The sequence below is a fragment of the Myotis nattereri genome (genome assembly GCF_964212035.1).
Source record: "Myotis nattereri genome assembly, chromosome: 10".
In the NCBI taxonomy this organism is placed as follows: Eukaryota; Metazoa; Chordata; class Mammalia; order Chiroptera; family Vespertilionidae; genus Myotis; species Myotis nattereri.
This window is the reverse complement of record NC_138085.1, coordinates 76,880,932-76,906,563: the sequence shown is the minus strand read 5'-3', so window position 1 is coordinate 76,906,563 and position 25,632 is coordinate 76,880,932. Positions and strand designations below refer to the sequence as shown.

General features: G+C 42.3%; 1 protein-coding gene across 1 annotated transcript; it reads right to left on the bottom strand.

The window, feature by feature from the left end:
* Positions 1 to 1,293: 1,293 nt before the first annotated feature.
* On the bottom strand, positions 1,294 to 19,510 carry LAPTM4A (lysosomal protein transmembrane 4 alpha). Its single transcript, XM_081101289.1, has 7 exons — positions 18,906 to 19,510; positions 8,893 to 9,013; positions 6,238 to 6,314; positions 6,013 to 6,135; positions 3,507 to 3,602; positions 2,912 to 3,010; positions 1,294 to 1,916 (listed from the first exon to the last, which is right to left on the bottom strand). The coding sequence occupies exons 1-7, from the start codon at positions 19,014 to 19,016 to the stop codon at positions 1,842 to 1,844; spliced, it is 702 nt and encodes a 233-aa protein (XP_080957415.1). The 5' UTR covers positions 19,017 to 19,510; the 3' UTR covers positions 1,294 to 1,841.
* Positions 19,511 to 25,632: the final 6,122 nt, after the last annotated feature.

Genomic DNA, 25,632 nt, shown 5'->3' with positions numbered 1-25,632 from the left:
TACATCTCCTAGGGCAGTGGTCGGCAAACTCATTAGTCAACAGAGCCAAATATCAACAGTACTTCTTCAAAATAGACTCGCCCAGGCCGACAAACGACTTCTGCGCATGGGCCACGAAGTTTCAATCGCACTGTACGTGCGCCCGCACGTGGTATTTTGTGGAAGAGCCACACTCAAGGGGCCAAAAAGCCGCATGTGGCTCACGAGCCGCAGTTTGCCAACCACGGTCCTAGGGTAAGGGAAACAAAGGAAAAACTAAACAAATGGGACTACATCAAACTAAAAAGCTTTTTACAGCAAAAGAAACCATCAACAAAATGTAAAGGGAACCCACTGCATGGGAGAATTTGCCAGTGATACATCTGATCAGGGGTTAATTTCCAAAATATATAAAGAACTTACACAACTCAACACCAGGAAATCAGACAATCCAATTTTAAAAATGGGCAAAGGACCTCAATAGACACTTCCCATAAAAGGACATACAGTGGCCAATGCTCAACATCACTAATCATCAGAGAGATGCAAATTAAAACTACAATGAGGTATCACCTCACACCAGTCAGAATGGTTATCATCAATAAACCAACAAACAAGTACTGGATTGGAGAGAGCCAGAGGGAAAAGGGAGTGGGGGAGGGGGGTAGGTGAGAGTGGGCAAAGGGGGTAGAGGAGTGGGGATGGAGAGACTCTGCTTGGGAGGTTGGGCACACGACCCAGTGTGCAGATGATGTTTGAGTTGTACACCTGAACCTGTATGGTTTTGCAAACCAATGTTACTCCAACAAATTCCATTTAAAATTATGTACAATGTATTTGTCTATAAGCTAGATAAGCATGTCACCACAGCTGCATTCTCAGCCAGAGGCAAAGTGGAATATTTTCAGGAAAGGACTTTAGCTGCGGTGCCCATAAGCTGCAGTTTGCTTCCGTTTTTTCTTTGGTTCCCCTCTGGAGGTCAAATGATGCATCTCAACATGAACTGCTCTTGATGAACTCATTACCCAACTAAATGATCACAACATAAAAGCAGAGCTTGCCACACTACCCGCATAATTTTTCTATCAAACCATTTGTTAATTTATGACCTAAATTAACATAATATATATAGTCCCTATAACTTTAAATAATACTTCAGAGTCACTGGATTAAAGAAATGCTTTATAATAAGAAAATCTAGCATTATAGTCTCAAAGTATCAAAATCTAAGGCAGTCTGAGTTTATTATAATGAAAAATGTTAGGTTTTTATCTACCAAAAAGAGGGTAATAGACTTCTTAAAAATGACAACAGTAAATTTTAAGAAATTTATTAAAGCATCTTATCACAAAATGGAAACATACAAATTAGAAACATGCAACCGTCATTTCCATAGTCAAGTTAAAACGTCATACATTTTTCCTGTTTTCATAGCTGAAAACTTCAGATCTTATACCCAACTCATTCACCCTGAATATTTTATTCATTCCTCCTGAAAGTATCCAGGGCAGCAAAATAACCAAAATGCAAACTATTATATAAAGGAAGTGCAAAGTTAAAAAAGAAAATGTGTAGAGAGCACCCCTCCCCACCCCCCAATTAAAGGCAAACAATGGCACTTTGCTCTTGCTTAACTAGATTGTCTTCAAAAACTACTAAAATGTAATAGACTTAACAAAACAGAAAAACAACTGACTTCTAATAGATGTCCCAAAAGCTTGTTAGTGTTTGAAAATAAATGCTTACACAAAGGAAAATGTAGTTTATATCAAACAAGTTTGAAGAGCCCTGTATTGCAGCATTCTGTAAAATAAACACGACAAAAAGCTGGTATAGGGTTTATTGACAAAGGCAGGATGTCTTCAGGCGGGTATGTAAGGAGGCGGTGGTTCTTTTTCAGGCATCTTCACTGCCATTTCATAGGTTGGCAAAACGTACTGAAGAGAGAAAAAAGTTGTATCAGACTTAATTCTCCTTTAAAATCCTACTTGGGATAATTCAGCTTTCAGATTTTATGTCCTAAAAAGGGACACACAACCCCACAGAGAAGAGCTGAAGAAACTGTTAGCTACGCAAGGCCTGAGAGGAGAGATGACTAGTAACCTGGACCTTTAATGCAGACGAGACATCTGATCCAGAATGCTAGAGAGGGGTGAAGGGAGGAGGGAGGCCAGGAGGGAAGAAGGGACGGAAGTAAGGTCAGGGTTAGCTGAACTAACCCTGGGGGCTACCAAACACTTGGACAGGAAGCATGTGCCCCTGCTCTTCCCACCCTTCCCATGTGGCTGATCAAGTACCAACTACACCGCAGGTGGTTGCAGGTCTAGATTAAGGGCCCCAGTGATGATGTTAAAGGAAGCCTCCAATAAAATGCTGCGTCCTGCATTTCATCCTCATCTACAGTCAGAGGATCGGGTACTTATTTCTTCTGGGGTAAAGGCACGTCTATGCAGGAGAGCAGCATTCTGCCCTACTGACTCCAAGTGTGACAGGCTGGCCCTACACGGGCCACAGAGATTCTACATGTTGAAAACCCGGAAAGAGTAGAGTAACAACTAGAGGGCCCACGAGGTGAGCATCCCCAAAAGACTCATGGAGCCCATTCAGGCACCTCCCCACAGAAAGTCAGGGTCTCCTTTGGGTCGTATGCATGTTTTGTGAAAGCAACACAACTGATGGTACCTCCATTCTCAGAAGTTCCAGAACCCACAAGCCTGGCATGGGTCACACTGCTGTTTCCTGCCTACTCTCCCCCCAAAATGCAATACTCTTAGGAAGCACTTACGAATCAAACCTAACAGCCAAACTGAGGAAGACTGGCAGTGCAGGCTGCCTTCCAACTGGGAAATGCTCGATCTTGTGGATTGAAGCTATTCATGCCCTAAAGAATCAATATGGCTGGTGAAGTTTCAGTATATTAGAGGTCATTCACCTGTGGGGGTGCTTCGAAGGCAGGGTACACAGCAATCTCTGGCGTGTTCCTGTTGTTGATGTATTTATAGCAGTTCCAAACACAGTTGATTAGATAAGCCTAAATGAATAAAAGTAAAATTTACATATGCTGGAAGTCAACAGACTACCTGTTCTAAACTAAGGGGACTTCTAATGCTTCCCCCCACCGTTCTCCATGGAGAAGGAAACTGACACGCACAGGCCAAGCCGTAGGTCCACTTGCTCTCGCTTAAATGTCACAAGTTTTATTATCATTTTACAGAAAACCCAGATTTGGGGTATCAGGTCTGATAACCATTGTGCTGCAGAAGAAACTCTGTTTCTGAACCTTGGAAATTTTAACAATTTTCAATCCAAATCATGAACCACTTCTAAAAACATGACAATCCTTAATAAGGATCCTGGCATTTCCATTCTCTGGAAACAAGAGGAAGGACATTCCCTGAAAGCTCTCTCTACTGCTGTCTCAAAATGAACAGTCACTTATTGTGAACTGTAGGAAGACAAGGCAACAGTGTTTAGATGGACAGTGTCACAGTCTAACTGGCCCCCCAAATATTTAGTCAGCCACTCACCTTAAAAATAATGAATAAGACGAAGAACGCAAGAACAATGAACAGGAGGCAGCTGGAGTCCAATGCCAGGAGGTCATCTTTATAGGGAAAATCAGGCTATAAAAAAAAAGGCGGGATGAAGAGGCAGAGCAGAGAGGATTTCTAGGGCAGTGAAACTATTCTGATGAATACATGTCATTATACATGTGCCCAAACCTGTGTGGAATGTACACCAAAAATGAACCCTAATGAAAACTATGGATTTTAGGTGATAATGATGTGTCAATGCAGGTTCACAACTGTCACAAATGAATCACTGCGGTTAGGGATGTGGGTAGTAAGAGAGGTTATGGGGGCAGAAGTAGGGGATATGTGGGAAACTCTGTACTTTCTGTTCAATTTCGCTGTGAACCTAAAAATGCTCTAAGAAACAAAGTCTATTAAACATACACACTTATAATTCAGCCACAGCACCTGTCCTCTGTGACAACCTAAAGAGCATGGCACAACTACAAACAAAAGGCACCAAAGTCAGAGCTGATATTCTAATAAAAACTTACAGAATTTAACTCAAAGTACTTTAAAGCCTCATCATTAATGCATGTGACTGATCACTTAAAATACATTTGTTTGAATATTCAGAAGAGCCCTAAGAGTCTGAATTGAGCTCACTTTCTTTCTTTTCAAAATCACTAAATCAAGAAGTGCTGATATTTATCTAAAGTCCATGGGCCATTTGGTTCTACCTGGGGAAAATAATTCATCTAAAAGCCAATCGTCAGTCTCCCTGCTCATTAGGAGGGGCAAAAGAAGGCATGCCCCTGGTTAGAAAGCCAGGCGGGTCACATGATTTACTACAGGCATGCCACGTTCGACTGAGAAGGATCAGCTATATGTATTCAAATATTTAGTTAGCATTTACTGTGTGCGAGGCAATGAGCTAGGTTCAAGGAGAGGGGCATTACAAAAGAATAGTTTAGGATGTACAAGGTGGCCAACAGACAAAGTCCCTTCCAAGCTGAGAGACCAAGCGAACAAAACAGGGAGAAAACAGTGAGGTCTGTAAAAGTAGTAAACATTTCATTTTCGTGGGTTTCTATATAGCTCATTTAATCGTTTTAAACCACTTTTTTCAATGGAAATGTCAACACAAATAATCTCACATTTTTGTAAAAAAGTAGCACAAAGAAATCCCAAAGGACCAAAAAGAAAGAAAAATCCACACACGAACCCCAAACTAAGTGTTCCCTTGGGACAAAACAATTTTTTAAGCTTTCTTCACCTCTAAATAAAAAGAACAAACACATAATGGAACCAGCTCATGGGAGAAATGCTATGACTTTATTCAGAAGGCTTGCAATTTTCAGCCAGCGATGACATCAGCGGAGAGAACTGTGTTTAGGAAGCTGCTGACCAGGCCACTTCTCTCCAGCCTCGCCACATTCCTACCTTCCATTCCTCCTGTGTGCCAGCCACCAGTCCTTCCAGTCCCCTGGCCATCCCCCATGCTCCTTCCTGCTTCAAGGTGCCTGTTTTACCCGGAACATTTTCTTTTGCACTTTCCCTATCTTAATTCCTACTTGGAATTAAATCTCACTGCCCAGCTCAGGTCTGATACCTGTGTGATATCCACTCACATAGCAGCCTACACTTTTCCTTCACAGCTTTTATCACAATTTTAATTCAGTAACTGTCAATTTTCCAATTCCTTCACTAGAAAGTTCTACGGATATATCCCTAGGATCCAGCAGTGCATTGCACATAAGAACCAACAGATGTTTTTTAGAATGAGTGATAAATTTGGTGGTACGCAAAATGGATTAGGCAGAAAATCTGAAAGTGGGGTGAAAATTCTTGAAAGGCAGAATTTTTTAAGTGAACTCTCATTTCTCAGGACCCCACTCCTCCTTCGAGACCTTACTTTGGTCCAGAGTGCTCCCTGCCCCTCTGTCATACAGCACTGAAGCTCCTCATTTACCACCGTGCTGTGACAGCCCTAGTTCATTATCAAGGACAACGTCTTCATGTCCCAACTCCCCAAATGGCTTGCTCCTTGAAGGGGAAGTTATCTTTTCATTTTTTTTTTTGGGGGGGGGGGGGCTGGGGGTTCTTTATAGCTACATCATTCACCTACAGTTCGCCTAGAACAGAATGAGCAGACAATAGGCACTCAAATATTTGCTATGAAGGCCTGCAAAAATAAAAAGCTAATACTTTAATGAGTGCCAAGTACAGTCGAATTATTATACTTTTAGTTTATTCAAAACAAAAGCTGAACTACTCAAATTCCATAATAACCATTTTTAGGGATTTCTAATATTGACTATCCAAATGGTATGGTAAGAAGATAATTCTATTTTCATCTTACTGGTTTCAACATGGTAGTTAAGAGTAGTGATATTATTTTAGAACACTTTAAAAAAATAAATAGGGTCAGTTAAAAATAGTGCCGAAAAAACTAAGAATTTAAATTTAAATATTTTACTTAAAATGGAAAAAAATACATTTAATTAGCATACACACTTACTAATTGATCCAGATATTCTTTGATTCTCGGCAAGTAAGTGAGAGAACTGATAGCAACCAGGCAACTGAGGACGAAGTCAAAAAGCCGGTAACAGAAGAATGGAATAAGCCAACCCACTTGATACTGAAGAGAAAAAAATAACAACCACAACATTACATAAATGAAGGTACTAAGTACCGTTCAGTAAAAAGCAAAGTCCAAAAGTTGAAAACATAGGATACTTACAGAAATTGCTCCATATACCAGCATTGAACTGATTATAAACATAAGAACAGAGACGGCAAAAAGAACACAGGCATTATCTAAGAAAACAAAAACCAAAATCTAATTAAGCAACTTACACAAAAAGAACAAAACTCTTCATGACAAAATAACACTTTAAAGCTGGCTTACAAACTTCAAAGTATTTTCAAGATTGGCTATGAAAAAATCTAAGAGGGTAAAAAAATCCAAGAGGGTAAAAAAAAAATCTGCCTCAGCTTTAATGAAGCTTAAGCAATTAGTCCCTTTGTTTTCTTGTTTGTTAAACTGCTACAATTCACTGATACTTATTAAGGACGAGAGGCCCAGTGCACAAATTCATGCACCAGTAGGGTCCCTCTGCCTGGCCTGTGGGACCGGGCCAAAATCGGCTCTCCAACATCCCCCAGGGGGTGCCGGATTGTGAGAGAGTGCAGGCCAAGCTGAGGGACCCCACTGGTGCACAATCAGGACTGGGGAGAGACGGGGGAGGTTGGCCAGCTGGGGAGGGATCGAGGGAGGGCTCCAGGGCGTGTCCAGCCCATCTCACTCAGTCCCAATTAGCTGAACCCCAGCAATACGCTAACCTACCGATCAGAGCATCTGCCCCCTGGTGGTCACTGCATGTCATAGCGAGCGGTTGAGTGGATTTAGCATACCATTAACATATTACGCTTTGATTGGTTGAATAGACGACTGGACGACCAGACACTTAGCCTATTAGGATTTTATTATATAGGATGGCACATGAACCAGGTACCCTGCTAGGGAGACAGATGTCTGCCCAGAGTCTAAGGCTAAGATGTGCAAGCAGCAAATTATAATCCAAAGTGGCAAGTGCTACAATAGAAGCAGAAACAATCAGCTTTGCCTGGAGAATCAGGAATAAAATATGAAAGAATAAGTTGGGTTTTGTGATTTGAGCAGGGTTCAACCGAAGGTAAAAGCTGGTATTTCCTTAAAAGACGTATTAAACACAGAATGCTACAGATGCCCCCTCGTGCCTTAGATAAAATACATGATCTGAAATTAAAGGCTGTCCTTAATGAATCTCCTCTTCCCCACCCCAACACCCAAGCTCCCTGGTCCGCATCCTTCAGCTGGGCTTCTCTGCTATATTCAGGTCTGTTTTGTTTCTCAACTTCCTCATATTGTTCCAACGAAACACAGATATCACAGGACCAAGAACTATGTACTTTCTATTCTCTCAACAGCAAGGGCTTTTGTAGAATTATAACTAACAAAAACTGATAATGAATACATCTGATTCGCTGGAGAGTTATAATACTCAGGCAACATACAATAAATTTGTGACTTCACACCTGGAGCTCTGGCCAAGGCTGGGAGCCGGCTGTACAGACATACAGGAATCTCAATAACCCTAAATCTTTTTCTGCACCTCAATTTTAAGAGAAACACACATGACCAGGGAAGAGGCTGACATGAGGAGGTTCAGTAATATTTTATAACCTAAAGTAAAATTTTATAAATACCACAAATGGCCATTAGGAGCTAAAGTTTATTTATCGTTCTATCTTGGTTTTTAAATAAAGACGGACAACTAAACACACACACACACACACAAATGCCAGAAGGGCTGTTTCTAATATGTTGTTGGTATTTTTTCTATCACATTTGACAACAAAATTAAAGGGTTATACGATACTTTGAAAAGACAATCAGGAGACCCTTTTTTAAAAAAAAGCACCTTAGACACAAAGTGTGGAAAATTGTTAGAGCTTTCATAAGCGTGACGGATGCCCACAAAACACTACCTGCTCCCGGAAACAGAAGTCAGCCCTGTGGACAACGAATCCTTTGAATTAACAACCAAATTTTTATTTAAAACAACCTCATAAATGGATTAGAGTAGGTCATAAATGTAACAAGAACAGAACTTTATAATAAAAGCTAATAATTTTAAAAATGATCATTAAGATCCTGTAATATAATATATAACATATACAGTGAATTGGGAACATTCTTCTGAAGCGAAATTTTTTTTAAATCAACATAAATCATTCACACTGAAAAGTCTGAGGCATAATTTCCTGCTCAAATATTAAATTTTTAACATAATTTATAATTACATAAAACTACAACTTTTCTGAACCTGAACCGTAGAGGAAGATAAACGAAAATACTGCTATCAGGAAATGTGTGGGTTTAAAAAGGTAATATCTAGGAATGTACTAGGGTTCCTCTATTTTTAACTCTAATGTCAAGTCTTTTTTCATCCAAACAGAAATATATTTAGAATAGTGACACTAAGCAAAATATATCACCAAATATTCAAATAATTCCTACTTTATATTTACTGTAAGTCTTTTTGTTCCATGAGCAAATCTCCCATCCTCTGCTACACTTGTCAGCTGACCCTCAAAGGCTCAGTTTTTTTGTAATGCCTTTTTTCCCTCTGATCTCCACAACACCAAAACAGGAGTCAAAGTATAAAATACCATTTCTAGCCATTACATTTTCTGGCTAGAACTGCTCAATTATAATCATGAGTATCTTTGAAAAACCCACAAAACACTTTTCTGCCTCAGCAAGTTGAATAACTTAAACAGAATTCATTCTCTTCCAAATAATGTGTGTTTGTGTGTAATTAGCAGGGGACATTTTCATCTAAAAACATACCTGTCATTCTCTCAGATGAATAGTAATTGCCAATGACTTCATACTGAATGTTGACAGAGGGCATTGAGTTTGGATGAGTTACCTCCACAGTCAGCAAAATTGCCATCAACAGGTTTACCACCTATGGAAGATAAATTTTTATCAATTATACTAGAGGCCCAGAGCACGAAATTCTGCCACTGGGGGGGGGGGGGGGGGGGGGCGAATGTCCCTCAGCCCGGCCTGCTCTCTCTCACAATCTGGGACCCCTCAGGGGATATAGTAGTGCGCCAAGCGGCAGGTGGCCAGGGAGGAGCCAGAACCAGGCCAGGCACCACCTCACTCGTGCTCATCCCAGCCCACTGCACCTGTTGCATGCTGCCTCCACTCAGTAGAGGCTCCTGCTGCCGCAGCTGCGCTCACCAGCGTGAGCCCGGCTTCTGGCTGAACGGTGCTCCCCCTGTAGAAGTGCACTGACCACCAGGGGGCAGCTCCTGTGTTGACCGTCTGCCCCCTGGTGGTCAGTGTGCATCATAGCAACTGGTCAACCAGTTGTTCTGTCGTAATGGTCACTTAGGCTTTTATATATATAGATTATTAATCAGGAAGCAGTTTGCAGCAACCTTCAAAGGTCTTCCCATATTTAAAATTGTTTTACTTGAAGTAAGAAAGATATATAATTGGAGTCTACCTGTGAGATAAAATAATATGCAATACCATTATAAGAATAGTTTTAAATTAAATATATGATAAAAAAAATAAAAAAATAAATTAAATATATGATAAAGTTAAAGTATAAACTTATCTGTTCCCAAGAAAAGATGATTGATTTGATTCAATACAACAAACTAAAACAGGGCAACAATTAAACATAAGGGACCATTACAAATCGTTCGAGTCACATCTTTAGATGTCTGGTGTTGAAGAAGCTAGTTCATCCAATATACTTATCCATTAGATAATGTAACAGCCATCGGGTAAACGTATAATGAGCTATCAGAAAAGCTTAAAACCCCTCCACAATATTTCCTATCCAGTGATAGAGAACTATTTCCTCTTGACTAAATGCTTTAAAGACTTTCCAAGATTTTGACTATGTCACTTCACATACTAGTCTTAATTCTACCCTTTGAGAAAATCTGCTCCGCTAGCACCTACGGACAGCTGACATGTGCCTCCAAACATGTCTTCTCCAGTGCGAACCCTCAGGTTCTTACACTGCTTCTCTCACAAGCATTCTGCCAGCTACGTCACTAACTCCCCTTTGCTCTCCTCTACACACAGGCTCCAGTTCGCTGGACACACTATTTAAGTGAGCTAAGATGGGCCTGGAGAGAACACAGGGGTCCCAGCTGACAAATTTCAGTTAACGCAGCCTGAAATCGCACTGGCCTCCTAAATGTTTTGAATGTTATAGGGGAGTAACTGCCTAAAACCCCTAATTCTTTTTCACACTTGATCCCACTAAACTGCCATCTGAACCTGTACAGTTACATTCAGAGGCCCAAGCATAAGCCCTCATACATTTACAATCGAATTTTATCTTATCACACTCTTGCCTGTTAAGACTTTTCTCAATCTAGATTCTGATACCATACGGATTTCCTCTATCTCTGCATCCTGCGTTTGAAAATATAATCAGCACGTAATCAGTACTTCCATCTGTGAAACGGCTGCCAGAGGCTGTCCTCTTCCCATTAATCAATAACGTTTGAGTAAAATTCTTTATCTGATCCAGAGGAACATCTTGAGACCTTGTCAAACATCTTGCTGAAATCCCTTCATAATTATCTGGTAAGTTTTCCGGAGTGGCATGGGAGGGTTGTAACTCCATTTAAAAAGGAAATATTCATGCCTCTAGTTGTGAGTCCCTGCAGTATCCCAGGAGGCACCATGCCCTTTAAGTGCTCGCACTGGTACTAACGATTTCAATGAAAAAAAAAATCGCACCTAGAATTGGACTCAGGCTTTCTTATCTCGAGTTCACAGAATCTGAACTTCTCCCCTTTTGAAAATCTGAACATTTGATACTTTCCAGGAATGTCTGAGCCTTATCATCAGAAATGTCTGCTGCTGCTAATTCCCACCCAGGTCTGTTGATCTGTAGCCAGTGGAAGGGAGGGTGAGAGGCGGACAGATGTTGGGGAGACTGGGTTGGAAAGCTGTAAGGAGGACATGCTGATAAAAGGGAAGTGTGTGGAAGGCCGCCTGCCCCGTTTTATCGGAATTCCGACTTAGGGGAGTCTTAGGGGAGTGTCCCAGGTGGCACCCCTGATTATTCCCAGACCTTTCCAAACACATCTGTGCACGGGCAGACCCCCGGGTGTATACTGGAACCCTTAATCTTAATCCCTGGATGCCCTTGCCCAGAGGACAGTGTAAACACATATGCCCTCCCAAGATTACTCACCCTACTGGTTGTATCTACAGATAAAAAATCCAACAAAGGCTAATGAGGCAGGCAATCGAGGAGGCCTGGCTCCGTCACCAGGCTGTCCCTCACCCTCTCCCCCACAATGAAACTGTCGGAGGGGAGTAATCTGTTCATCCGCCACTCAGGGGCTGCTGGTCAGCCCCCGCAGAGAGAGAAACATCGATGTGAGAGAGACACATCAATTGGTTGCCTCCCGAATGCACCCTGACCACAGCCAGAGGTCCAACCTGAAACCAAGGTACGTGCCCTTGACCTGAATCGAACCTGTGACCATTCTGAGGCTCCAATTACTGAGCCAAACCAAACCAAATAAGACTATCATCAGAATTTTAAACAAACTGTATTATGTAGCTTTCTTGTCCACCCTGAATGATAAATAACAGTTTTATCGGCACTTACATTTTCCTAGAGGTGTTTATCAGTCATTACACAGTCTCTAAGATGAGCAGCCCAAGTCTTTATCTTTAAGATAAGGCTAGGTGATCTAAACAGCGTCACAATATCAAAAACACAATCAACTAGTATTTCTGAAGATATACTATATACCAAGTATTCTGATGTATATCACTTCACTTTATTAAGTGAAGTAAATATTACTAAAGTCCATTTGCAAATGAGGAAACTAAGATTCACAAAAGCAAAATAATTTGTGTAAGTTCACTGAGCTGACAGAGGATGGAGCTAGAATACAAATCTGGCTCTTTTTAAGACAGCCTGCTTCTTAGCACTATAGGTCTTTCCAAAACAAACGATTACCTAAGGCTATAAAATATTTATACTTTACTCTCCAAATAAATGTTCAGTAACATGCCTTTTTCCTTGCACTGCTCAAAGGCAAGGTACTTTATCCTTCAACGCTGGAGAGGCCTAACAAGGGAAAATCATATTTGCAAGATGGCTCCCAGCTGAAGGCTGACTTTTCCATAGTCCATTTTCATTGCAATGGGTGTTCCCAGTGCATACGGCATAAACATATGAGTTAATATGATTAGATGCATTAATTATGGAATAATAAGATACATCTACTAAAGTTAAATATTCTGTTTAAGAAAGTAAGCTTGGAATCAATTCAGCCAACTCGTTGCTAAACACAATATACTCATAGCTAAAAAGCTCTGCAGGGAAAACGATTCTTATATCAAGAAAAACATGCAAACTCAAATATTCAATTAAAGACATGACACATCCAAAATATTTAGAAGTTTAATTTTCCCTTTTTAAATCTTTTTATCACATACAGAATTTATTAAAATGTCTTTTGTTACCCTGACTGGCATGGCTCTCACACAAAAGGGTCTCTGGTTCGATTTCCACTCAAGGGCACGTACCTGGGTTGCAGGTTCGTTTCCCCACCCTGGTTCAAGTGAGTTCAGGAGTCAACCAATGGATAACTCTCTCTCACATCAATGTTTTTCTCTCTCTCTCTCTCTCCCCCTCTGCCCCCCCCCCCCCCGTCCCTCCCTTCCACTTTCTCTGAAAATCAATGGAAAAAATATGCTCAGGTGAGGATTAACAACAAAAAAAGTCTTTTCTTCTCTTCCATGGATAAATCACAATCATCTACTATCTTCTTCTAGTATTAATGACACCTCAAATTTCATTTCAGTGTGAGTCATACCCCTGAATAATAAAACAAATCATGGGTCTAATCAAAATGACCAAGAAATGGTAAAATAAATTTCAGTGCTACTTCATTAAAAACACACACAATTTTTCAAATCTTCATTGAGTTAATTATATTCCATTAAGTCACCATATTTCATTAGAACCCCAAGTTACATTTTAAACTACTAGCCTGGAAACCCATCCTTGTGACCTTAAAAAATTCGCCACTTGCTCACCCCTCCTGTACTTAAATACAGGCAATTCACTTGATTTCAGTTGATATTTCTAAGTTCCATGTAGCATTTTTCAAAAAATACATAAAACTAATTTTATAGTCTAGCGATAGAAAATTTCTCTGAAAATAGCAAATATGTACAATTCCAGAATATTTATTCCTAATTCATTTTCCCTTTATTATACTTAACAAAGAAAATTAACAAAAATGTAATTAAAATAATTCATTTCTAAATCTAGAATTATGGAAAGGTACAGAATGCAGCAACTATGCAAATACGTTAACACCATGGGCAATAGACACACCACTCAATGTGGTGATGGTACTATAAATTTAGTGGGTCAAAAAATATTATCTTATTTTTAGAGAGAGAAAAACATAGATGAGAAATGCCCCCCACCGGGGATTGGGCCCAAAACTCAGGCACGTGCCGTGACCTGGAATCAAAATCGAGAGCCTTTGGTACACAGGATGATGCCCAACCAACTGAGCCACCCTGGCCCAAGCAGTTTATATTTGAAAGCCTTTTTCACAACTTATATACAAACAAGAACAACAAAAACCAGAAATGTGAAACAGTATCAGGCCGTGGAAGCAGCCCTTTGCTTTCTCATTTCATTGCCTCATTCAGCCCAGAAGATTCTTTTGTGGACTGGTTTTTGTTTTTTAATTATTATTCTTGACTGTTCCCACAGCATATTTTGCCACAACCCAATATCTGTGGAGACTATAATTAAAACAATGTGTTTGTTTCAAGGCATCCCAATAGGGTCTCATAGGCAAAGAAAGGGGGAATCCACAGGGAGCCAAGTCAGCAAAGAACTGTCATCAGATAAAGATCAAAATTAACTATCTTTAACATTTTAATTCATGGAGGGATTAAGCAAAAACCAACCAACCAACAAACAAACCTCACAGACAACAGTATGGTGACTATCAGAGGGAAAGGGGGTGGAGGGAGGTTGGAGAGGGTAAAGGGAGAATATTAACAGAAGGAAACCTGGGGTGATGAACACACAATACAATGTACAGATGATGTTATAGAATTGTACACCTAAAACCTTTATAATTATATTAATCAATGTCATCCCAATAAATTCAATCAAAATAAAATAGAAAATTTTAAAAATTTTATAGAGAATTTAAATTATAATAAATGTATATGTTTTTGTTGTTTTTTACCTTTATTATGCAGTTACTAATGAGTTATTCCTCCTGTTTTTTGTAGGAGACAATTCATTTATAAAATGTCTAGCCTTGGCTGGCATTGCTCAGTGGTTAGAGTGCACCAAAGGATCTCGGTTCAATTCCTGGTCAAGGGCACCTACCTTGGTTGCAGGTTTGAAGCCCAGTACAATCAGGGCCCATGCAGGAGGCAACCAATCGATGTGTCTCTCTCATATAGATGTTTCTGTTTTTCTCTCTCTTCTCTCTCTCTCCCCCTTACTCCCCTCCCACTCTCTATAATAAAAAAAAAAATGAGAAAAATATCCTTGGGTGATGATTAACAAAAAAGTAAATTTAAGAGATGCAGAAACTTTTCCAGTTGCACAGTGAGAAAACCAGATCCCTCCGGCTGGGAAGCAAGGAAAGTTTCCACCAAGAAACATTTGAGCTAACCCTTAAAAAATTAACCGAACTGGCAAGATGTTAATGGTTGAAATTGGGTGATTTCTATACTACTTCACTATTTTTGTACATTTGAAATTTTCCTTCATAAAGTTTTTTTAAGAGTTGGGAGAAGAACATTTCAGGGAAAATAAATAGCACAGAACAATGTGTTTGAGGAAAGATAATAACTTTGAAATAAAAACAAGCAATACTTATGTAAAGGAGTCCGGCCGGGGTGAGGGCCAGAAAGGAATCCAGCTTGAGGAAACCTGTCTTCACTTCTCGCCCAGCGACCTAACTTTAGATTGGTTATGTTTGAGGCACTCATGCAAAATCAGCCACACATTAAACAGACAATAGGGTTCACCCCTTCCCAGAGAAAGATGAATAATTTCAAAATAAATTGTTGTCAAATGAAAAATAAAAGCCACATATTAAATCTTTCCCAGACCTAAAATTATTCCAAATGGTCAAAATGCATTCTTGGCCCTAGCTGGTTTGGTTCAGTGGATCTGCCTGCGGACTGAAAGGTCCCGGGTTCAATTCCCGGTCAAGGGCACATGCCCGGGTTGTGGGCTCGATACCCAATAGGGGGTGTGCAGGAGGCCGATGATTCTAATCACTGATGTTTCTATCTCTCTCTCCCTCTCCCTTCCACTCTGAAATCAATAAAAATATTTTTTTAAAAAACAAACAAAAAAATACATTCTTGTAGTACACCGTTAACAACAATGGAGGACACCTCCTTGCAGCAGAAATTAGTGCCCATTTCAATCCTTCAATAAATATTACACAGAAAACATACCACATAAGAAACTATTGTTTAAAATAATCTGTCTTCAAGTTCTTTAATAAATGATAGAGAAAACAATTTCAGAAATGCCAGAATTTAAACTGGAGCTCATTCTAAAATTTCTTACTTAACCCAGTTTTACGTCAGGCATGCTTCACTCCCACCTAAAATGCCAACGACTAGCACTTCAAGCTGTAAGTGGCTCTGGCTTCTCCATACCCTCCTGCACTATTTAGTGCCACACAATTAATACTTTAGTGTACAGTATTACAGCCTCTTTACTCCAGACCAGTAGGAACAGTCGCTAGAAAGCAAAGGCACAGTATCGGATACAGTCACTGATAGGGCGCCTGGGCCCAGGAGGTGGGAGGTTCCACACAGTACAGAGGCAACCTAAAGAGAGTCATAAATATTCTCCCCCTGGAATCGAGGCGAGTACATGGCCAGGCAGCTGGAGAGGGACGTGACATTCCACCTCACTCATTTCCATGTTTTTTCTCCATCCTTAGTAAAGGAGCTTCTGGCAACAAAATGCACTGTTAGGACAAATCCTTTGTTTAGAGATATTTTATTACACTTTTCTCTAACTGGTCTTGATTTCTAAATGCTATATGCCTCCCCTACTAAAAGCCACACTTTTCAAAGTCACCAGCAATACAGTAATGAAAACCAACAGCCTTTTCCAATCTTTAATCTGATTAGAATCTGATAACTGATCAATGACATACGGTCCCAGTGACTTAACTCTTTTTGTATATCCACCAGACTTTTCCACTCTAGATGGTCAATAAATCTCTTAATGTAAAATTGATTTAACCAGTTAACTGCCACCATATTGTGAATTTAATTAAAAAAGGTCCGTTGCTTGTGCCTATAGATACTTATGGCGTGCAAATGGTTAAGCAGGCGAGAAGTGAAGACAGGTTTCCTCAAGCTGGATTCCTTTCTGGCCCTCACCCTGGCCGGACTCCTTTACCTAAGTATAGCTTGTTTTTATTTCAAAGTTATTAATGGTTATATTAAATATAACCATTTATAATATAACCAATATAATATTCTATTAACCAGAAAAGTCCATGCAAAGTAAAAACAGCTATGGCTCAAGCACAGGAAAAGGGAGATATGTGAAATATTTACACATCAAGTACTTCCAGAGAAAAAGAGATTTAAACTCCTCATTCCCTATTTTGGGCGAATAAATGCATTTTGAGTTTTGCTGTTTTAGCTCCCACTTTTCCCTGCTATTCCTTTCGTTTTTATGAACTGACCCCATAGCATTAAAAAAAAAAAAAAAATCTGTCTTGGGTCCTAGCCGGGTAGCTCAGTAGGATAGAGCCATCGTCTGGATACACTAAGGTCGTGGGTTTGATCCCCTGTCAGGGGGTCAGGGCACATACAAGAATCAACCAACGAATGCGTAAGTAAGTGGGACAACAAATCGATGTTTCTTTCTTTCTTTCTTCCTCTCTCCTTCCTCTCTCTCTCTCTCTCCCCCCCCCCCCATCACTCCCTCCCTCAGTCTTTCCCTCCCTCTCTCCGCCCCCACCCCTTCCTCTTTCTCTAAAAAATAAATAAATAAAAATGTTAATATGCCTTGGAAAGAAAAACAGCCAATGACATTCAGATGGTTGAGACTGGGGTGGTGGTTATTCATTCTGGAGAAGCTGGAAATCCTTTGTTCCGTGAAAGGAAAGGCACTGAGAAAAAGGAAGATCGGGTTTGCAGGCAAGAGTACTCGACCACCAGACACTCATTCGCAGTGAAAGCAGGAGGGAGAGGTCATCCTCTAGGGGTGAGGGAGGCAGGGTGGGTAAGAGGTTTGAGGACCCTAAAGACTTCAATGATCCTTTTAGAGGAGGAAGGCAGAGTTCAAGGCAAACAAAGGAAATTAAAGACCCATACCCTTAGCAAATGGGTTAGGAATAAAAGAAAGTTAGAAACACAGCGGCTCCTATTGCCATTAACCGATCGATGTCCAATATGACCCATCAGTTAAAATACAGAACCAGAAAGGAGCCTTTTCAGGGGAATGGGATAGAACTACACCAGTAAAATGTTTCTGCATATAAAACTACAGGAAATATTTCTTGGAAACAAGCAAATAAGCCTACACTTTCACGTTTTGTTGTTGTTTCTAGCGTTCCTATTGAAGCAAGGCTGTAAAAAAAAAAATAAGCAAAAAAAAACAGGGCAGTCAGGAATAATGTGTAGATCAGATGCGGGGGAGGAGGGGCGGGCATGAAACACTATCCGCCGAAGTGAAGATGATGCTCATCTGGTGTTTGTCCAAACAGTAATGACTCCAAGGCACTGGGTAGGGAAGTGATGAGAACAGAGACAGGCAGCAAGAATGTCTGTGATAAAGCTCTTCCCCTCTTGAACTTGTTATCAGAAACAATGCCACACACACACACACACACACACACACACACACACACAATCACGAAGACATCAGGGAAAGTGGCCACGTCGCCCATATGAGAAGTCTGTTCAAAGCCCCTGTGAAGTCGTCACGGCCCCAAAACGACCTAAACGAGACACCTCTTGCGAAGTCACGGGCAAACCAGCTTCCACATACACGCATCCTGGCGATGACGTAAGGAATCTCGGAAGCATTGGGAGGGAACCATCAAGCCACTTGGCCCTGACGCGTGACGACACAGGTCTCTGTCCAGGGGGTCGCGGCGCCCGCGGCCAGCACCGAAGAGGCTCTCGGAACCGTCTCCTAACGAAACGCGAGGCGCCGGTGCGGGCCCCGACGACACGAGGCCCCCAGCCGAGGTCCCCAGCTCCTCCCCGCAAACGAGGCCCGGAGCCAGAGGCAGGCGCCAGCTGCTCCTTTCCCGGCGACGCGGGCAAAACCGATCGTGGACGCCAGGCTGCATTTATTTAGACCCGCTCCTCCCCGTTTCGTCCGGGAGAAAAATCCCAGGGAGCAGGGAGCAAGGAGGGCGCCGGGGGAGGGGGCGGCTTGCAGACCAAGGAAGTACAGAAAGTGCTGAAACCTGGTAATTTCCAGAACTTCCCACCAAAACACAACACCCTCACTCCCTCCTCCCCCTCGGCCCGCACCGCCTCCGCCCGGCCCGCCCCGCTGCTCAAATCCTGGCCAAGGAACCGTCTCCCCATCCCCACCCCCGCCCCTCGGGTTCCTGGACACCGTCCCCTCCCACAAAGTTAGGGCGCCCGCAAAAGGAGCTCCCCTAGGCCTGGCCGCCCCACCCAACACCTCGTTTTCGGTCCCACCCCTCCCAGTGAGCATTCTCCTCCTCTCCCACTGGGATCCCCGGCCTCCCGCCCATGCGCATTCCTCCCCCACCCCCAGGGCCCCGGCCCCCCGCCCTGCCCGTCCTCACCATGTACCAGGTCCCCAGGATGATCGTCCCGGTGCGGACATGGCAACAGCCGCAGCACCGGGTGCTGTAGAACCGGTCGCTGCGGCTCCGCTTGAAAGTCATGGACACCATTGGGAATCTCGCGGGCCTCGTTCTCGGCCGGGACCCGGACAAAAGCTTTCCGCTCGACGGATGAACCCAGCGAGCTCAGTCCCTGCGTCCAAAACCCAACGACGCGTCTTCAAGCCCGCCCCCGGTCCGGGCCCCAGCCAGCGCCTGCGCACTAAGGGCCGAGCGCCGCCCTCGGGCGACCTCGGGCTACACCTTCTTTCCCCGCCTCCCCCCCACACGGACCAATAGGAGAGAGGAAAGCTCGGTGGACTCGACCTCTGATTGGAGCAGCTTGGAAATTGACAAGACGTCATGCCCATACAGAAGTGCAGCTCGCCTCAGCTCTTAAGGGAGGGTAAGGGCTGGCTGGCTCGGAGGCCTTGGGTATTAGGGTTGGGTGTAGCTAGGTCGGTTGCCATCTCCGAGACGGGAGCGGCGAGAAAAAAGGCATTGAATAGGGAAAGGGAGAGACGGGATGGGTAGCCGGCAGAAAGGGTCGAAGGACTTTTCTGAGTGACGTCATTGCCACGTCCTGCTTCGGAAGCGTCACGGGAGGGCGGCTGCTCACGTGACCTTGGCGCGCTGCCATTTTCGGTGCCTGTGGAGGGTGGGCGGGGCTAACCCCGAGCTTGAGCCCGCCCCCTGCTCGGGCTGAGATTGATTTCCTGCAGGGGGACAGATTTGGTTCCCCTTGGCGCTCACCCTGAGCCCGGTGGTGGGAGCAAAGAGACACCATGGAGCCCTGCCAAAGGCAACGCAGAGGCAAGAGGATGGAGACTAATGAGGAAAATACAACAAAGATAAAGAGAGAGACCTGCGTAGGTGCAGGATGCTTACAGCTCATCAGAGTGATTTTTGTAGGGAAAATTGTAAGCACGTTGAAATGGACCGTAAGTTCACTGGGTGTCTTCCCTACTGGCTCACCTTCCCGGTATTCTGATCCTCAGGGGGATCTCCGTCTTTGTGGAGCTCTGTGCAGCTCTACATTGTAGATACCTGAGAGCAAAACAAAATACCTGTGCCCATTGAACTTCACATTGAATCGTCCCCCTCCTTGGAAAAAGCTGTTTTGCATCTGTTTGTAAATTCATTTCCTATTCCTGGATCAGTAATATATAGTGGGTACTTAAATTCTGCTTTAACCATGCTCTAATATCTTACTGGTCTCCTCAATGAGTAAATAAGACATTTGACATGTGTTGATTTTGTATTTGCAAGAGATTTATGACTTTTTTCCTTTAAAAAAAAAATAGTCGCGTCCAGCCAGTGTGGCCCAGTAGGTTGAGCATCCTCCCTGCACCAAGAAGTTCTATTTCCATCAGGGAACATGCCTGGGTTCAGGCTGGGCTCCAACCCCAATAGGGGACTTATACAGGGGCAGTAGATTGATGTTTCTCTCTCCATCTCCCTCTCTCAAATCAATAAAAACATTTTTAAAATATATATGTTGTCGAATTAAGAAATGTCCAAACTTGTAAGGAATTTTTACAAGGTGTTATTTGAGCCAAACTGGCAGCAATGCCAGGCAGCAAGATCTCAAATGATCTGGACAATGACAGTTTTGCAGCTTCTTTTATGCTTGGGAGGGAATATAAGGAAGATTACTTAAAGGTGGGAGAAAGCAAGGCAGGGATTGAATTATAAGAGCGTAAAGATCATGTGTTCTCTCTCTTGAGGGTAGTTACACTTACGTGAAAGGTGAGTTAACCTAGATGCATGGAAACAATGGACAGGGCTTGCTTAAGGGAAATAGAAACCTTTTACTAAGAAAGGTATAGCCCTGGACAGTTTGGCTCAGTGGATAGGGCGTCAGCCTGCAAACTGAAGGGTCGCAGGTTTGATTTCAGTCAAGGGCACATGCCCGGGTTGCAGGCTCAATCCCCAGTAGGGGATTCAGGAGGCAGCCAATCAATGATTCTCTCTCATCATTGATGTTTCTATCTCTCTCTCCCTTCCTCTCTGAAATCAATAAAATTACATTTTAAAAAAAGTTATATGCCTGGGGCATGACTAATCACCATGACTTTCCCAGTAAGAAATCTGTTATCAGATCACCCTGTGAGGTTACTTTTCCTAGAGCCTCTTTTTCATTTACACTACAGTTTAACACTTTGGAAGGACCTACACTTCCTTTTTAGGGAATAGACAGGCCTTCTTGCTGCCAAATATATTCTTAGCTGGAGAGACCACAGTGAGTTCAGAGTAAAGGTTATTGCATTGGCATGGCTTCCGTGAGCACTGCCTGAAATTATATGTTGATTTGTTGATTATTTTTCTCACCTAGTAAAATGTAAATTCTGGAAAAGCAGAGACTTTGTTTATTTCCTCAAGTGAAAAAATTGTCCATGGACAATTTTTCTAGTTTGGATAGTACTTCAAATTTTAAAAATATGTTTTTATTGATTTGAGAGAGAGAGAGGGAAATGGAGAGAGAAACATCAATCTACTGCCTCCTGTAAGTCCCCTATTGGGGTTGGAGCCCAGCCTGCAACCCGGGCATGTTCCCTGATGGGTATAGAACTTCTTGGTGCAGGGAGGATGCAGGGAGGCCATAATTCACCCAAGCTTCACTAAAAGGTGGAGTGGGATGGTAGTAATTTAACTCGTAATGAATTTGGACATTTCTCCACTATCAGGGAGTAGACTATAATAATGCCCCCCCCCCGAAAATTTACATAAATTTACATAGCCCTTACTGTGTTCTATGCATGGATCACTTTGTTTCTTTTGAATAATTTCCTTGCATCCCTTGGCCAGCATCCCTAATTTCTCAAGGTAGCTGTAGGCATAGTCATTACCAATTAAATGTGAGCAGAATGATGTGTATACAACTGGGTCAGGGCTTTTAGGATTTGAGAAGTGAACTATCTGCTTTATTCACACCACCGTTTTTACTTGAAAGAACAGCTGACCAGCAAATATTAAAATTCAGATATGCGTATTTGGCATTCCACTTTTTGGAAACAAATGTAATTAAGCCTGTCCTAACTGGAATATTTGTTGCCAATGATAAAATTGGTCTTTCAAAGGAAAAAAAAAACAAAAAGAAAACATTATATTCACCACCCGTGAACTTAGAGATTTTTTCTGATGAGAATGGAGGTAAAATAAACTGTGGGTTTTTTTTTAAGTTGGTTAATGTCAACATTTGAATATCTGCACAACTCAGTGAACCAACATCTCCCAGGTAACCAATGCACAATGTTGCAAAACCATGCATAGTAAAAGAACCAGTCATGTTTAATGTAACTATGAAAAGGTCATTGATATGGTTTCATATTCTACATTGTAACTGAACTTTAGGGAGTTATTGCTAAGTTTTAGTGTAGAATCAAAGAAGAATAGCCACAAGTATCTAAAAGGGCTATTAAAATACTCCTCCTTTTTTCCAGCTACGTATCTATGTGCTACTAAATTTTCTTTGTATAGTTCAACTAAAAGAACATACCACAGATTGCATGCAAAAGCAGATGTGAGAATGGAGCTATTATTTTTCTCCAGCAAAACACTAAAGAGATTTTCATATAAATATAAAATAATGTCGCCCTAGCCGGTTTGGCTCAGTGGATAGAACCTCGGCCTGCGGACTGAAGGGTCCCGGGTTCGATTCCGGCCAAGGGCATGTACCTTGGTTGCAGGCACATCCCCAGTGGGGAGTGTGCAGGAGGCAGCTGATCGATGTTTCTCTCTCATCAATGTTTCTTACTCTCTATCCCTCTCCTTTCCTCTCTGTGAAAAATCAATAAAATATATTTTTTTAAAAAAATAAAATAAAATAATGTCACTCTTCTCATTACTTTTGTAAACTTCAGAAAATATAGTTATTTTCCATAAGATTATTTTATGTTAACATGTAATGGATTATTGTAATTTTTTCATCAATTTATAGATATTTTAAATGATCTCAATTTTAATTTCTAGTATGATAACTATCAATAGCTATAACCCATATAATAAAAGCTCTTTGGTGTCCTCTATCATTTTTAAAAGTGTAAAAGGTTCTGAGACCAAAAGTTTTGAGAACCAGTGAGCTGAGCCGCCTAACCACCACAGTGGACAATGGTTACTGGTATTTGAAGTGGGGACTTGGAGGTAGTAAGAGCTGCCCTCAGATTATTTTTTAACCAAAGAGGAAAGTGAATTTAGGGTTTTCAAAATTCTTAATAGTGTGGTTTTATACAACTCTCACATTAACAGTTTGGATTACTGGCTCATCAGCATTTGCCTGGACAAGAAGCTTGTCTGAATCTGTTTTTTTCACCTGTAAAATGGAAATAAGATCTGCTTCCTAATGAAGCTTTAATTTCTTTGCTCTGATGAAAGCAGAGGAAAATCATGCCTTGAATATTCCTACCATGATTTCCTTATTCATCTCCAGTCCCTCAAGGTATTTCTTGTCTGCTAACATTGGTAATTATCTCCTTTAGCCAAATTAAACACGTGGTTTCTTTTTTTAATTGCTCCAAGGTATTGAAAGGAGTAATTGGTAAGTGCTGCCCAAGGATCTTGAAGATGAAAAGTACTATGTAATTATCACCGTGGGAAAATTACTTTCCATGCACTGGGCTAAAATCACTACTTGGGCTGTGGAATTACATTCTAAACCAGGGATGGCGAACCTATGACATGCGTGTCAGAGGTGACACGCTAATTCATTTTTTTGGTTGATTTTTCTTTGTTAAATGGCATTTAAATATATAAAATAAATATCAAAAATATAAGTCTTTGTTTTACTATGGTTGCACATATCAAAAAATTTCTCTATGTGACACGGCACCAGAGTTAAGTTAGGGTTTTTCAAAATGCTGGCACGCTGGGCTCAAAAGGTTCGCCATCACTGCTCTAAACTGAAGGGCTGCTGGCACGCACACGGTGACGTGGGTTTAGCATCTTTCTGTTTCTTCGCCTTTAAATCTACAGAAGCATCAAGAAGAATGCCAAATCAGTGAACTTGATGTTCAGCAAAACTAGCAGCGGATATCTGTGGCCTTCAAAATACAAATCGGGGCGGCTAAGAGCAGCTGAGATTAGACAAAAGCCACGGAGGAGGAGGTGAGGGAGACAGGCCCACGCCGTGGCAGAGTTTAAAACACAGTAACAGACCTGTTTCCCCAGGCCCGTAAAAGCTATCAAACTATCACCCAGAGGGCCCCGCGTCCTCATAAAGATGGGAATCTGGACACTGACATGTACACAGGGAGAACGCCATGTGACGATGAAGGCAGAGGTTGAGGTGGGCTTGGAGGTACCAAGAGCGGTCCTCAGATTACTTTGTCAACAGAAGAAGACACTGACTTTTAAAGTTTTCAAAATTCTTAATACTCTTGGTTTATACAACTCGCACACTAACGACCGACCACACCCTGGCAAAACCAGACAGAACAGCCCCGTGGCTGGCATTAGGACCAGATGCAATGATCACCTACCCCCTACCCTAGAGCCAACCATCACAGTCACCGCACCCCTAACTCCATCATGTTTGATGGCTTTCGGTCATGCCCTGGAAGCCGTCAGGGGGCCAGGTCTTTGAGCATTAGCTCACTGTGACTCGGTGCAGCACCATTTTCTTGGCTGCAAACCCCCGTTTATTGGGCTTGGATGCGGGCAGGTGAACCAGCTCCCTTAGTCTGAGAGCAGGAGGGCAGGGCGGGTTCCTTCTGCGAGCCGCGAGAGGGCATCTGTGCCGGGCCTCTTGCCTCGCCGCTGGTGATTTGCTGGCGATCTTTGGCATTTCTTGGCTTATAGAAGCCCCCCCTCGACCTCTGCCTTCATCTTCACACGGCGTTCTCCCTGCGTACATGTCAGGGTCCAGCTTTCCCTTTTCATAAGGACGCGGGGCCCTTTGGGTGAGGTCCCGTCCTGATGGCCTCTGTTGTTCCTATCGTGTAGAAAGAAGTCATTTTCCTCATTAAAAAAAAAATCTCAATAGAGTCTTTAACTAAAAATTCAACTTTCTCATTCAAGGAGTTGCAAACGAAGTTTAAATAGAAACTTTCCATGGCTTGAGGTTGACAGTTTTAAAACTCTCCAGTTTCCCGAGGGAACCTATCAAAATGTTTTGAAGGCATAAACTTTATAATTAATGGGTCTACTGCTCTGCTCCCATGCCCGTCCTGCTGGGAGAACAGCTCTCTCTGCTCCGACCCACAGCTAGAGCAGGAAGTAATGTAGGCACCAACTAAATCCTGCACCAGCTGCTGAAAGAAGAGTGGAGATAACTCAGGGTGGGAACGTTCTGTGTCATTATCTGACACAGTTTTACTCCTTCAAGAGTGAAAAACCTCCCCAAAAGCTTTCCCCATCGCTTTAAAAATGTCCTGAACCACCCCCTCCGAGAAACGCCTTCCTTCCTCCAGGAAAATGTAGAACTAGGGGTTTCCCTGGTGGCCTGGCTGGCTGGGCGCCCGGCTCCTCGGGCTGTCACAGGCCCGGAAAACAAAGGGAAATCCCAGCCAAGTCCTCCTGGGCCTGAGCGTCACTAATGGCCTCTTCTTAACGTAGCTAATTCCGTCGGCAGCGGCCCTATTTCTTTTTTTTTTCTTTCTTAATTTTTTAAAAATATTTTTTAATTGATTTCAGAGAGGAAGGGAGAGGGAGAGAGAGAGATAGAAACATCAATGATGGGAGAGAATCATGG

Coding starts and splice junctions, on each gene's coding strand:
- LAPTM4A (XM_081101289.1), bottom strand. CDS start 19,016: ATGGTGTCCATGACTTTCAAGCGGAGCCGCAGCGACCGGTTCTACAGC. Junction 6,136..6,237: donor TGGTATATGGAGCAATTTCT/GTAAGTATCCTA, acceptor TTTTCTCTTCAG/TATCAAGTGGGTTGGCTTAT. Junction 3,011..3,506: donor TCTTATTCATTATTTTTAAG/GTGAGTGGCTGA, acceptor TTATTCATTTAG/GCTTATCTAATCAACTGTGT.